General features: G+C 36.1%; 1 protein-coding gene across 3 annotated transcripts in view; it reads right to left on the reverse strand.

Moving 5' to 3' along the window:
• Positions 1-15817, reverse strand: part of LPCAT1 (lysophosphatidylcholine acyltransferase 1) — a 72715-nt gene that overhangs the window by 30999 nt on the left and 25899 nt on the right. For 2 of the 3 annotated variants that reach the window (XM_075494166.1, XM_075494164.1), the window contains exons 7-9: positions 13796-13830; positions 11067-11121; positions 7476-7558 (exon numbers count right to left, since the gene is read on the reverse strand). In XM_075494166.1, coding sequence (XP_075350281.1) covers positions 7476-7558; positions 11067-11121; positions 13796-13830 — 173 coding nt within the window. The remainder of the gene's footprint in view (positions 1-7475; positions 7559-11066; positions 11122-13795; positions 13831-15817) is intronic. The other variant, XM_075494167.1, reaches the window with a different exon arrangement.

The raw sequence follows: 15817 nt of genomic DNA on the forward strand, positions 1-15817 counted from the left end.
GAAATTCCAATGTCAGCAAGTCACTTCAAAAAATAAAACCAAACAAAACCCCAAAAGCCTTCTTGCAAACCCAATCTGTTACACACAACAGGTGTATTTGTTATATCCTGACTTCTCACACCAAACAGCTCCCTATGTCTAACACTTTGCAGTCATAATATAAAAACAAATTATCAACTTTCATTTTCTGCATACCAATCCACTATGCATGCAAAATTCTGAACATAAACCACAATGTGACTGCTGTAATATTATGCAAAGTGAGAGAAAATATTACAGGCAATATTGTGACATTCTGAATCTAGGCTTCAACAAAAACATTTTCAAAATGTTTTACATTGTTAATAAGCAGAACTGTGAACTAATCTAGAAAATATTCCACAAGCTGCTCAAAAAAACCCCTTTAAATCAGCTATAATCTTTATAGGGTGCTGAAAACATTAAAAGGATATCAAATTTGCTATTTTACTTCACTATCAGATGTTTAGGAAAAAGACATACAAAACATGGTGGACAAATAACTTGTACATAAACTTCCTGAACCAGAGACTTGGTACCACTGTGTTTTAGAATCATTGACAGACCAAATTTTTTACAGTATATCTCAGCTCTGATGAATTCATTTTATGCATCTGGTAGTGAATGCCACAATTTTGTACATGTTTTGAAGAGTATTTCCATTTACTTTCAGCTGATCTACTGTTGAATGCTTTCTATCTCTTCTGCTATAGAAAGTAACAGACTTTCCTTACTATACATTTCCAGAACACTCATGATTTTACTGACCTTCAAAACAACCCTCCACTTTTTTTTTCCCCTTTTTCTTTCTTTCCCAAGCTGAAGAGCTTTCACCTATTTAGTTTTGGAAAGCCAAGGTAGATAGCCCCTTTTCTCTCCTTGGACAACTACTACTTTGTGACATTCTCCAAGGAAATGAAGGTCCAGTCATAAGAGTCTGGAATTCACATCAAGAATGTAGTATCTCATGATAGTTTAATTTTTAGACAGAAAACGAAGCTGCTAACAGCTGCATTTATCCCTTGTGTTAAGAAAATGGGCCCTCTAATTGTTGGTCTTGTAAGCTTGTACATCACAAATCTTCAAGGGGTGAAAAATGAAGCAGGTTCTCTGTGTTGTCAGCATTCAAAAATGTAGTTCAAACCACACTGTTGCAAAATATTACTTGTTTAAAAAAAATTATTTCTTCCTTGAGAAAATAAACTTAGCAAGAAGCTGCATAGAGTTAACCCTGTTCAGTAACTGCGTTTGCCTAATTACCACTCTTGCAGCATTCACAGAAATAAACAGAGTGCACAATGTAGTTCTCATCTCCATTTTTATATATGGCCTGAAACCTAAACAAATGGATGCTTGTTAACTCCAACACTTCAGTAATTGCACTTGTACTGATCCTCATGCCTTTGATGGTATAAAAGTGACAAAAAAAGCCTTGAATTTCAAAGTTGAGTGCTGAGCATCCAACCAGTGCCTCTACAGAATCACATATAAAAATTCAGACAGCATAGGCACAGACCACAGCAGTTTTTCCAAAGTTAGACTTAATTGGCCACTGAAAATACAACAAATAGCCATAAGACAGACCGGTAAGCTACTGTAAACCCACATCCTCAAGGCTATTCTTCAGCAACCAGCATTACCATATTACATACAGTGGCAGAGATCACATTCTGATACTGTCAAAGCCTGCAAGAAAAAAAATCTGATTTTGACTATGTAGAAGATGACAAAAAGTGAAATGGGGACAGAAGACTATCTGTAGTATTTTTTGCCTTCACCAGCATGCTGGAAAAGAGGATTCATTTCTCAAAAGCAAAAAACCATAATCCTCATATGTCAAGCTGATAAGAGTTAGTGCTTTAACAGTATGACATGCTCCAGCAAGGGGAAAGCGATCCTGGCAAGGACTTGACAGAGAAAACATAAGGAAGACAGATGTTTTCAAGTTCCATGTCTAACACTCTGCACTTTAATTGATTTGAACATCTACTGTAAATACAAAAACATGTCTTTAAATGTTTGTGTAAGTGGAGAAGAAAAAGAAAGTTATTGGAAAAATGCAAACCAGACTATGACATTTTGGCATTTCTACAGAAGTCTGCCTTTCTGGGCTCACCACAAAAGAAACTTCAAAATCCCCAGCTAGTGTTATGTATGTAGTTGTAATGCTGAGTTCTAACACCAGAAAGATCAGAAAAATGAAATGCTCAAATCACGAATGCTCACAGAAATTCAGTTCTGAGGTGCTTACAGTTTTGAAAAAACAAAGGGGTGAAGGTGTCCAGTTTCCATCAGGTTTCAGTCTAAACATCTGCCATATGCATAAAAAATTAACAAAGTTGCAATATTTTAACTTGCATTTTTTCCCAAATTGTACTATCTAAACCATATTCTTCCCCATTTTGAAGATAGTCTCTCTAAGAGAAACTAACAAACTAAAGCAAAACAAATGGTGTTTGTATGTTAGTAAGTGTCCAACAGGTCTGTGTATAATTATCTAAGCAGCTTACATCTGTAATTATGGGTGAGGTTACTTTAGACTTGCACAAAAAGCCTGCAGTGCATATTTTCACAATTAGCTGCCTGCACTACCACTGGCTTATGTGTGTACAAAATGAATAGCGCTAAGTACGTTTAACTAACTAGAAGCTGAGCTACTGACATACACTTTTATATATATTTAAGCCCTAAAGGACAGTAGGGTAACAAACTAACTAATTTTGTTTTGCAAAGTGGGAGTGGAAGAGTTACCTACTTTTTCTTTAAAGCAGTATTTCTATACCCTAAACAGTACTTTGATGACAAGTATCAGAAGTCTTCCAGAATAAAAGTGCTAATGAAAATTAGGTGTTCAAGAATCTATTCAACAGGCAAAAGGCTACAATCCCACAAGGAAGAGAGACAACTAATTTATCTTTTAGGGAAAAAAAAACCCAAACAAACAAACTTTAAATGGTTATCAGTAAATTAGAAACTATGATGCAGAAAAACAATATGGAAAGGTAAAGACAGAACAAGTTGCAATTGATGCAGTTAAAAAGCATACTACTGTTTTTAAAGCACAAGGAAAAAATATAAACAGTGACATAACTTATTACTAGCTGAGGATAGTAAAATTGTCAAGAGGCAAAAAAAGCCATAGTATGCAATAAGTACTTTACATTAGGAAACAATTAAGATGACATATCTTACGAATAAAACGAAGTATTTTCCAATGCTTTAACAGTGGTAGAGATGTTTCCTTTATCACTGAGAAATTTTTAGAAATACTTGTGATGGCAAGGTCAGATGATTTGTTCCTAGTAATTCTAGAAGACCTAGGATTGAAGCCTCAAGTCTACACACTGACAATTTTACAACACTACTGTAGTTCCAGTAAATCGTGAGTTAATACTTTGAAGATATAAGAAAAATGTAAAAAAAAAAAAGTAACAATGTAGGCCAGAAAGCTTGATGCTGAACTAGAAAATAGACACTCAACCAGAAAGCTTGACACTCAACTAGAAACAGTAAGTGCTGAAATTAATAAATTAACACATCAAAATAATCCACATGGACTACCATCAATGTAAGGTTATTTATATATATAACGGGTCACACACATGAAGACCAAAATGACGATTTTATAATTGTAAGTAATATTTTTAAAAGTGAGCCAATATAATATGTATCTACATGGCATGACTTAGTAGCACAGTGGTATCAGAACTGTAGTAGAGCAATAAGGAACACATGAGGTGAATTAAAACTCAAGATATCACCAAATTTTATTTATTTATTTTAAAGAAAGAACCTGCATGGACTGTTGCCATATTTAAAAGCACTCAACATTTTCAGTGATTTGAAAGTGACTCTAAACAGACTTCCTAATATCATGTTGTGGATGAGATGAGTATCGACTAAACAGAGTAGCAGTCAGAACAAGGCCAGAAAGACCAAAGACGACAGACTCACTCAAACAAAATAGGTTGTCTGAGAAAATCAAACGCAAAGCATATTGATAGGCAATAACTAGGGGTCCATACTTTAAACAGTAGATTAATCTAATCTGCACATACCTTTTGTGCAGAATAAGAAAATGATCCAAAGGAAGATGAGTATGGAGTGACTATTCAGCAGCAATGCCTATCCTGCATGAGTAATTCCAGTTCTGATTACAGAGATAATCCCCAAAACAGAGGGAACAGTGAGCTGAGTGGCCGTAACAAGACTGCACATGATTCTAGTTTTTGGCCCAATGCTATTGAATAAATATCTGACAATTAGAAAAAAGATTGAAGATCACAGACATTAAAATACTGGTAATTGAATAGGTGAGATTAAGAAACCCTTTTAGAAAGAAACTTTGGATTTTTATAGATGCTGTAAAGCGATCAACCACTACGGCTTGGATCTTGCTTATCCTCCTGATGAGAAGGACTGCAACAAAAAGATATCACTACGAGTTAGCATTGCAGGAAGCAAACAGCCACAGGCTCAACTGAAAGGTCTGTAGAAGTTGTGAGCCTTAAATTAATTTTCTACCATGACAGTGTCCTTTAAAAAAAAGAAAGTGTATCACCTGGATTCTTGTGGAATTTGGTGACATATGAGTGCACAAATAGTGAAACACCATCAATCAAGAAGAGATCAGCTCGTACTAAATTTGAATTAATTAAAACATAAAGTAGGTTTAGTTTAGAAAAGAAGTCTGTGAAATGAAGTCCTGAAAAGCAGCGGGAAAGGGGGCTTGCAGAATAGTAATCCAGACTGAGTAACTTCTGGTCACAACATTCACATCAATGAGATGATCATCCCCAACATGGTCCAGGAAAAACAAAACAGTGTGTTCATACTCGAATGGGTGGTATATGGCAGCAGCAAAGATTAAAGATACAAATGGTGGGTTAACACTTGAATGCATCTTCAAGTGTACAATCGTTGTCATCTCGGATGAGAAGGTATATAATAAAGACATGTGGAGTGCTACAGCAGTTTAAAAATGGCATTTCCTTTGTTATTGGTATAGCTGCCTGAGGGAACCTGAAGCACAGGAGAACAGTTATGCTTGAAGTCCCTGGCCTAAAACAGAGAGCCAAAAGGCCAGGCTCACTTTGGATTTCACTTTTTGGGCAAGTAAATTCATCTGTCCTGTAAGAAACTAATGTCCTAAGGAAGCAAACCTCTGTGAATGACAGCATCTCCTTTGTCAAATATTCAATTTACATATAAGTAAACAGGAACTATCTAGAGACCCCCCATCACTCACATTTGTGGCTGTCTATAGAAAATCTAAACAAATAAGGCTAAACCGAAAATTCTCCATAGAGTCAACAAGTAGAAGCAGCATAAGAATCCCATCCTGTCAAATGCTTTGTTCAACACTTAACAGAAGCTGTTCACAAAACAACATTATGACGAAGGAAAACAGATTTCAGGAGTGGAAATCATACCTATTGTTGGACTCCGCAAGTTCTATCAATTCCCCTTGAAATCAGGGGCAAGACACAAGGTTTTGCCACAACACTTGTTCTAGACTCATAAATGCTTTATTATCTGGGACTGCTACCTCTGCTGCTGTAAAATATCCAGTAGGATTAGACTCTTCTTCCAGAAAAATATGGTGCGGAGGCAGGGGAAAGCAGACATCTAAACAGATCCTGCAGTGACCTCTTGACATCAAAATAGTACACTGCCACCAATTCAATCTTCAAGAAAGAGAGACAAGTCTAGACGAAGCAGTAATACTGTCCTTTATTCAGCAATACAGGGTGCAATGCTAGCACTAAATAGCACCTGAGGTGCTAGAGCTGCAACTGCTACAGCTCCAGAACAGATTGACAGCATCTGAGCTGGGATCTCCTACACCAAAAGCCATATGAATGAACTGAGAGAGTCTGGAGAACTGCCACTAGAAGTAAGCATCTGGAATTCATCAGAAGTAAATAAATTTTGGCTATGTTGATGTTATTTTAACTGGTCTACAGTAATCCACAGTATCCAGGAGCCAGCATTCAGGTTTATTCCCATCTGCATTTTAACTTCAGAACTTTGATATCCAAACACATTTATTTTCCTTTCACATCAACACAGCATCTGCAGCCCTTTCTTCATCTCAAAGCAAGCCATATTTGCTATCCCCCATTCTGACAGTCTTCCCTTTAGACCTGCATCCCACTTCTGTTACCCCAAATGCCTAATTCTTCAGAGGTGGGAGGGAGAAACAAAAGGAAGAGGAAAATAATCTCTCTCCTCCTACGCACACACAGAAGGGAAGGCTTTCAACATGCAGGTTGTTGTAAATTTCTGTAGTCTTTCAAAATTTCCCCTTACACCACACAATCCCTGACATCTGACTGGAGTGGAGTTCAGAATGAAGGTTTCATAACACAGCCTTCTACCCAAAGTCTGAGGACAACACTTTTATGTAGTGCCAGCTGACTGTCTTAAATTAACTACAAAAGTCTTTGAGGCCACCGTAACTCTAAGACAGGTTGATTCACACAGATCCTTTTGTTTTTTCTTTTGTGAGAAATGTCCTTTCATACGACGGATTGAGTATTGATCCATTGTTATATTATAGGCCCAACATCCTTAAGGAAACTCACAGAGCTGGGTTCTGCTTATAAACCAGAGAAGAATTACCGGTTTCTATCTACAAACTGGCCTTTGGTTGAAACTGGTAACTTAGAAAGGGAAGAGAAGTTACACAAAGGAAATTAAGATTTCACAAGTTCTTTTAAAATTAGGAGTACAAAGATTCATAAATCCTTCAAGAGTTATTAATGATCATAGACCTGAGGGTTCTCTGTAAACACTGGAAAGAACATCTACTGACTAATGGAAGATTTACTGAAAGGACAAAAAAAATGAATGAACAAGAGAGGTTAACTAAAAATGCAACAAAAGATAATGAAGGTCTGTGTATTCAATGTTAGCTTTATTATATACTATAGACAAGTGTTGTTAAGTGTCCTCACGTTAACATTCAACTTCAGTTAGTTGTTTGCATTGTATCAGTGCTCTATTTCCAACACAAGCAGCTTTCCTGTGCTTTACTGTTTGAAATAACCACAGGCTAACAATGAATACATGAAGCTATTCTTAATCTCATTAGAAAAGTAATAGCTTAAAATGCAACCTCAATAGAACAAAATTCAATTACATTAACTTTCATACAATTCAACTATACCTTTCTCCCCAGAGTACTAAATACCCACAGCAGCAAGCAGAACTGGCTTGTTACATGAAGACATGTTAAAAAACTAAGCAACTCCTACAGTTCCTGCTGTATTTGTGGCTCCCTGGCCTCCTCGTAGAGGAAGGCAACTTCTACATAAAACGTTTTGTATACACTACTGCAGACCACAAACTTCTTTGCAAGCAGGCAACTTACACTGACTTTATTTCATGACATTTTCTTGATCCTAAAATTAAAATCACACATCTATTTTTATTCCATATTACAACATACTTACTCTGCCATTACACGTCTGACGTTATTGGCATATAACACTGGATTTTTTCTTTCTTCTTCTGAAGGAATATACACGGGTAGAAACTGCATACAGAGAACTGAATTATACCAAGAGTATTTAACATTTTAAACAATCTCTATTCTAGCACTATGGTGAAAGACATATAAAGTTTGTTGCTACTTACAAAATTATATTAACAAGAGGACTATAAAAAAAGTAAAAATTGAACTCTTAAATGTTTAAGGATGTATCATACTTCTAGACATTCATATAACAGTGACTCTGCTCACTTCTTACCTGATGGAATATAGAGTTTTACTTTTCGTAAGTAAGGAATTTTTAAATAATTTAAATATTAGCATTTTCTTGCACAAACTTTCCTCTTACACCCTGTATTGTTCAGCTCTTTGCAGATAACCAAGAAAAGCACCTGCTACATGAAAATTGTTCTATAGCTTAAATATTAAGGATTCAAATTCTCAGGACATCAGGTATTTACTGTTCCCCCTGCACATTTTGAAGTCATATATGACTGCTTAACGTACACATCAGAAGTGTTTTTATCTTCTGTTGTTGGAGGCTTTGAAAAATTTCTCCTTCAAATTGGACACTGGATATTAATACTCAATTGAAAGAAAAATTCTAAATAAATTCAGATGGCCACAGAATCACAGAACAGTTGAGGCTGCAAGGGGAAAATTAAACCAGAACTGCTGGAGACCTGCAACAGAAAAGGCAGCTTTCAGAATGGGATGGCCCGTATTAAAAGACCTTCCAGCTTTTGGCTATGTTTTTAAGTGTTCATTGAAATATGATGTAAGCCCCAAGATCACGGCTAGTCTCGCATATAAAAACCCTCAAAACATCCCATTTCTGCCAAGTAACTAACTTCTCAAATAGAAGGAACAAGAAGGGATCACTCCGATTCCCACCCCTGCTCAGTACCAGACAGACAATTCCCTTAGCAGTGCAACGCAATGAGTTAATTTATGCACTAAGTGAACAAAATGTTCATAATCCTGTGGAAAGCTTCTGAAGTAGAAGCCAAAATTGTAATAAGCTTAGTTATATTTCATATAATTACCTATCAGTAATACAAAATGGGAATTATGATCCAGAAATTTCACAGTGGTCTTTAAAAAAGAAAATAAGAATTGGGGAATAAACACAAAGTTTATCATTTAAGCAAATACTTCTCAATAACTATAAAGGTAGCTGTATTTTAGGAATCACATAATGGCATGATCAGCAGTACCCAAAATGCTGCCATTAGATCTTTGTCTAACTGTTTCTTAGAAGTATTCAGTGATGGACAAATCTTTACTTTATTTTGGGTTTTGCTACAGTTTTCCCTATATGCACCACTGCAATTGAAAATATAAGACTCCGGTCTTCTAGCTTTACAAGCAGGTACACCAGTCTGATGTGGTGTAATATGGAAAAGGACAAAGACTGTGAAGCTAACAGAGATGGAAAGACTGTTCCTTCAAGTTCCAAACCCAAACCTATTCGTTTTACTTTGAGTTGCAAATTGCTATCAAGTCATTCATCCAAACACAGGACAAGTTTGAATATGAGGCAATTTCAGAAGTGTTCTACATGTCTGTGCCTAACTGGACAGCAATAGCACGATCATTTCAGCACCACTAACAAAACTAAAAGAACAACTCTCAGCTGCTGCAGACCGTGATGGATGTATGAACACTGAAGCTGACAGACCAGCAAAACAAACTGACATGAGCCAAAAAAAACTACATGTGCAGGTGATCACATACCCTTTCTTCTTCACAAGATTGCTTGCATGCCAGTTCCAAGTACAGGATGGATAGATAGGCGGGCCAATATTTATAGTAACCTATTATAAAATCTACATAGATGCTTGCTTCTCAATATACATGCTGGATAACATGTATGGTATGCCAGAACATACATTATGTTCAGAGAAGCCCAGACTAACAAACTTGGGATCCTGATTGCTGGCTGTTAGGCCGTACGAACTATCATTTAATCAAAAACATACTGAAGTTGTGTTGTTTTGCTATACATCTCCCTGAGTTATTGGACCCTCAGCAGTAATTCTGGTATAAAGGCTGGTTGGTATTTGCCAGTATCCCTGTGCTGATGGAACAAAGCAGGAATAAAAGCCAACAAACTTTGGAGACCAGGGGAAAAACATGACTTTGAACACAGAACAAGTCGTTTTTCCTCTACGTTCCTAAATCTGCAGCACTTCCTTACAAAAACAGATTCAACAAGTAGCTCTCAAGTACTCTGCCTCATACTGGCGAGCAGCCTTGCAAAGAGCTCTGCTCCTCTACCCTCTCCCAGCTCCTGCTTTAACGTGGAGTATTTCAGACAGTCACTAGCTTGTTGGTTTTTTTTTTTTTTAATTTTAAAAAGACAACCAAAGATCATAACTTGTCCTTGTGCAAGTTCTGTATGTGCTACAGAAACTCAGCATCCTGCCAATCAGCTGGTTTGTCTTATCCCCACGTGAGGCAGTTGCTCCCTGGCCCTTCCACCAAAAACAGGCCACTGTTCTGGAAGTAAGATTTTTAATTTTTTTTTTTTTTAAATATACTATTAATAGCTGAAAACATGCAACTAAAGTGATAACACAAACCACAAACTTCTACAACAGATACAACTGTTCAGTGGCTGGTATTCTGTGCATTCATTATTTTTGAGAAGAATTTACAGCATAAATAAATAAGTAAACACAGAGCATAGCAATGATACTGTGATTAGCATGTTATATGTTACAATAGTAACAACTATGTGTATGTAAATATGTAGTAATTCTTCTCACTAATTTACCTTGCCAGAGATAAGTAGCTACTTCATTATTAAAAAAAAGGCAAGCAAAAGAACTGCAGAACATCTGTCAAATATCCTATATAACACCTTTAAAACACCATAGGTCTCCACAAAAATGTAATCACTCTCTGTAAAATGCATAAGGACAGCAATTTAAAAGGAAAGGTTTTAATTGTTTTCGCATTTTCATTACAATAGTCTTCAGCCTTAGGATCACATAGTGTTTTCCTCAAAACAAAGTTAAGAATACACATAAACTTAAATTTTCTTTGTGTTCTCCAATTTCACATTGTAAACAGTGCAGCCTAATAAAAAAATTAGCCAGAAATATTAAATAACCTATCTGGCCTACAAGAAACCACTTATAATGATTTTTCTCTAGAAGATAGTCCTTAGTTTGTACATGAGCATTCACACACTTGGATATCTAAAACACACAGTTGGTATACTAGCTGGAATAGTGATCAGGTGATTAAAAGACAAGAAATTTGTTCACAAAAGACTCTTTAAACACAGTCAGGAATTTATCTACTCAATTTAAATGAATAAGAAAGTAAAGTCTCAAGCCAAGTGGAAAACTATATTTTGTTATTCCATTTTTAGGCTACATTTTCGGATACAGAAGCCTTTTGTCTAAAATATAAGTGGTATTTTAACCTGTTTTTACAGACTGTGTTAACATACGAAGTTTGAATACAAACTCTTATTGCAGAATTAAGTACAATATTATGTATTCTGATATTGCTCAGAATACACTGGGTTTTTTTTACTGACCTCAATTTCCACAGAATTGTGAAACTGACACAAAGTAAGCCACAGAATTTCTAACCTAAAAGGGGAAAAAAAAAAAGGAAAAGGATGGAGGAAAAAATTTGCATGTAGTGAAACAGTAGTACATTATGCTCCAAAGTCTTCAAGTAACATTCCTACTTGTAGGCATGATCATATTCAGATACAAAATTAACAGAAAAGGTCTTTGAGCATACTTTTATGCATTACATTCTGTAAGGTGGAACAAAAGCAATTTACACTGAAGTTGCATCTAAAAGATACCCAAAAGCAGGAAGGAAAGCAGTAATATGATATACTGGTACTAATACATACAGTAAGATATGATGTATGCGTAGTGTGTAAAGAAAGAGTAAGTCTGTTTCAGGAAAACGCTGTATTCAGCATAGAGCTGGCAAGATTAATTATAACCACTAAGATTTCATCATTACCTTGGTTTGGAATCAAAGTTCATTATACTTCAGAAGTCTGTTAATGAAATGCAGTACATGTGTTTTAGTAGCCTAAGACACAAGATACTGGAATAAACTTGACCTTAGAAAGCAGTAAGATTCAAATCCAGGAAAGGATTTATTAAACCTAAATTAGGGAACAGCATCAGTAACCACATTTTATATAGTATCTAGGTAGTTACAGCACTCAATCACTGTGAGGGGAGGGCTGGTCAAAATTCTCTTAGGCAGATAAAGTGCAGTTCCTAGAAGCAACACCCTACGCATTTTGCTATACACTCATTCAGGGCTGCAACACCTTTTTTTTCCCCCCATTCTTTCCTACTGTACTTCCAACACATCAAAGCAAAAGAAGCAAGAACCACAGCGGAACTTGTGATCTGAAGTTTACATCACTGACAGGAAACATGAAAGTCTGGTTTCTAGGTCCTTGTCCAAGAGCATTAAAAAACTCCAATAAATTACAAGTAAACTTTTCTGACAATTCTCTGTAATCCTCAAAGATTAAACCTTAAATTATAAATATCAATTTAAAAACCTGATAGAACCTGTATCTAACTCAAGTCCAATGTAGAGAAAATTCAGGTTGTGTGCTATAGTTAATCTTTGTTTTCAAGGTAGAGTCAGTTAATCTGCTCTGAATACTGTCAAACTAGTAAAAACATTACTTTCCGTAAGTGGAAGAAAGTATATAGTTTCCATGTGACAAGTTTTCAATCCATTTCATAGGCTACATCAACTTTGAACAAACAGAATACTCCTCAATACATCATCATTTCCACATTAAGTTTTGGCTAATGCTATAACAGAAGAAGAGAGATATTTGCTGAGAAAGTGAAGACTGTATCAGTCTTAACAGTATATTCTGCTAAGACATCGGAAATACATTTTAGGTCACTCGGAGAATTAATCCTAATTAAACAGAGATGTAATTTAAACTGACCCAGTGAATTTGCATAACATCACATGCTGCCTCAGATTCTGATTCAGCTTTAATTTAATTTTATTAGCAGAGGTCAGCACTTCTGAATAAGGGTTTTGTACGCACTGAAGTGATCTGAGGCAACACACCTACAAGTTCCTTCCCTCTTCTTCCTCCTTCTATATGCTCTTGACTCCTCAGGTAGGACACTAAGCTAGAAGCAAGCTACTCACCTTTCTCCTCTCTGCCTGAGTTAATTTGCTAGCTGAACTGCAGTGGAAATGCAAGGAAAGAGGCAGGAACTCACAAGGAGAGAACAGAAATCCCTGCATGCAGTAAATGCTGCAGTACCTACTTACTTTAGACACTATCATGGATTCATCTACTTCCAACGTGACAATTTAACTGAAAGCTGAACCTTTAAAAGTGATCAATGATTTCCTCAAGTCTCCAAATCTAGACATGTCCTTAATTAGGCCTGGTTCCTAGTCCATTTGAAGGTGCAAAATTAATTGACAAAATTCTAAATGACTTGAATCTTGGCTAATTCCAATGGTTTCCTCGTTACTACTAAAATATACAATCTCAGGCAGGACATTCAAAACAATAGTTCCCAAGGAGGCGGCAGCTAATGGCAAGCCATTAACCATAGAATCCAACTCCCCTTTACCTAGGGTTCAAAATTTCTTGTTTTGGTCTTCATATAAACATTTTAGAACTTCTACTCCAACCCCAGCATGAAAATAATGCTAAAAAAATATTTTTTTTAAGCAAGCAAGAACTGCTTCATTTAATATTTTACATTACATGAGTTTGCTAAGGAACCTCTAGAATAACTTTGGTAAAAAAAAAATAAAAAAATCAGAGTTACGTTCAGGCAAGATAATAGAAACAGTATCTCCAAATTCCCTGAGTGGGTTGACTGTTTCCGTGGGACTAGACCAATTTCAATCGACATACAGGAAATAGACATACAGATTTTACACAGAAACACACCGAATCAATTTGCAGGCAATAAAATATGTAAAACAGAAGCAAGTTGTTTTACTTCAGGTACGTGGCTTAAAAACAAACAAACAAACCAACCTGAAATAAAAACCTAAAATCCATTCTGCAAACCACCAAAATCACAGCAGCAGAATTACACTGTTTATACCTGGATTCCTCTAACTGAATATTATCATAATTAGGGAATAGTAGATAAAAGTCACAAATTAATCCCAAAGAATAATCCAATAATCAGCAATTACTACTTGACTATATATGCCTATAAGACATGTAAATAAAAACTAACAAAGGAAAGCAATCATGATATAAGCAATAAAACATAAACTACTTACGCTCCTGGCCCTTGCCATGTCCATGTGATTGTATCCTAAGAAAAGAAGCATGACAGTTGCAATTAATTATTGTACTTTAACCTTTTTTTACATTATAGATAGTATAACTGATGACATATGACTAAAAGTTTTTCACGGAAACTTCAACACCCTCTTTGCAAAAGTTATTAGCCCCAATAGGAATCAGCCTACCTTTTATGTAGCTAGGAAACACCCAGTAACCAGCTCTTAAACACAGAATATCTATATTCATAAAACATTTAAAGATCCAGGGATTCTTCAAATGCTGTTAGCCTTGGAAAAGTAAGTAATTTACTGTAAGCTGATGTTCCTTGATATGCATAGTCCATGTGTATTTTCCTAACCCATCCTGCTCAACAGTGTCCCTACACTTTACTTGGACCTCCCAGCAATAGATATGAACACTCTGTAATGCTTCTGAAGTGTTTGGGACCTGTGGAGATGACTGAAAGGAATTCTGCTCAACTGACATGAAGCAGCAGGACAAGTAAGACCTTGTGTCTTACCTCAAAACAGTATTTTTCCAGTTGCCTTTACTCACAGACGGTACACATCCACTTACCTGATCCAAGAATCAAAAGGTACATTATAAGACCAATTTAGTCTTGGGCAAGACCAGCAGCACCTTTAGATGGCTGAGAAGAACAGTGTGTAAAACACTAAGAGAGGACAAATAGCAGTGAAAGAAGTGAAAAAGATGCAAATAGCAAAAAGGGAACACACACCTGGAAACGAGTATCTAACAGGTGACAAGAAGGAATATGACAGTAAAGATCATCACATTTTTAACTGTAAGACTAAGAAACAGCATACAAAAACACCCTGCAATACTCGGAGACTAGATTTAAGCGTAGAAGTAAGAATCCAAAAACCTGAAAATGAGTTCCAAGATATTGTTCTGACCAACTGGGGAAAAAAATGTATAAGTCATTAATGGAAAGACAAGAGGACTCAGTAAATTCAGGTTTCTAAAAGACCAGATCAGAAAGGTATTTCTGTCAACCTACTGAAAATGTTCCAGTTCCGTTCTATGCTACCATCCAAAACCATTTCAGAGTTTTGATAATCACATGTGCCATGATCTTGAAAAATCAAGTCAAACTCACGTTTTAATTACCGTTTAGAGCAAAAAGGCTGTCACAAGTAAAAATGAAAGAAAGCAACACACCCATAAAAGGTGAAAAACGTGAGTAATGTGATAGATCAACAGCTTGGAATAAGGTCAATATATCAGAAGGACTACTAAAAATTTACATCTTGACTTTCAACAATTAATTTAAATCAAACAAAACATGATGAAGAACGATTCCATCTCTAGCAATCGACATATGAGCATAAAAATAGACTGCTCCAACAGTGTAAAAGGAGACAAAGAAAAAAGTGAGCTGTATAAAGGTACCTTGCCTGGGCAATGGATCACTGAAAAGTGAATAGGTATTTTCAGAATCCAGCTGTTGTGCTGTCTAGCTGGCAAGACAAACTCAAACAAGTCATATAACTATCAACAATCCTGCAAGAAATTCCCAATGTGAACGTCACAGCAGACATGCATGCTTTTTCTCATCGAGAACATCAGGATGCAGCAGGGATGATGACTATAAATGCTATGTAGTGGAAAACAGGATTCTGTTCTGCAAGAGGCAGACCTATTTTGTAGGAGACTCCTGCTAGCATATCCAATATTTTTATGATAAAAACAGGAAGCAGAAGATGGGAAGTGGTATTTTCCGTACCTAGTTTAGATACCTTTTACATTTAATCACAGCTACCAGCTTATTCTTATGGACAGCATTCACTTTGATAGCATTCTGAGTACACTTTGAAACTTTTGCATCTAGATAATGAATCCTTTGAATTGTGTGGAAGTACATCTTCCATATAATTTGTATTTGACACACGAAGATACTGAGAATCATGCCAAGCTTCAAGCAGCAGATGGGCTGTGTTTTTACATGCTCAATCAACCCTGATAAACCAAAGCTGCACAAGAGATGCTGCCAA

The sequence above is a fragment of the Mycteria americana genome, chromosome 2 (genome assembly GCF_035582795.1).
Source record: "Mycteria americana isolate JAX WOST 10 ecotype Jacksonville Zoo and Gardens chromosome 2, USCA_MyAme_1.0, whole genome shotgun sequence".
NCBI lineage: Eukaryota > Metazoa > Chordata > Aves > Ciconiiformes > Ciconiidae > Mycteria > Mycteria americana.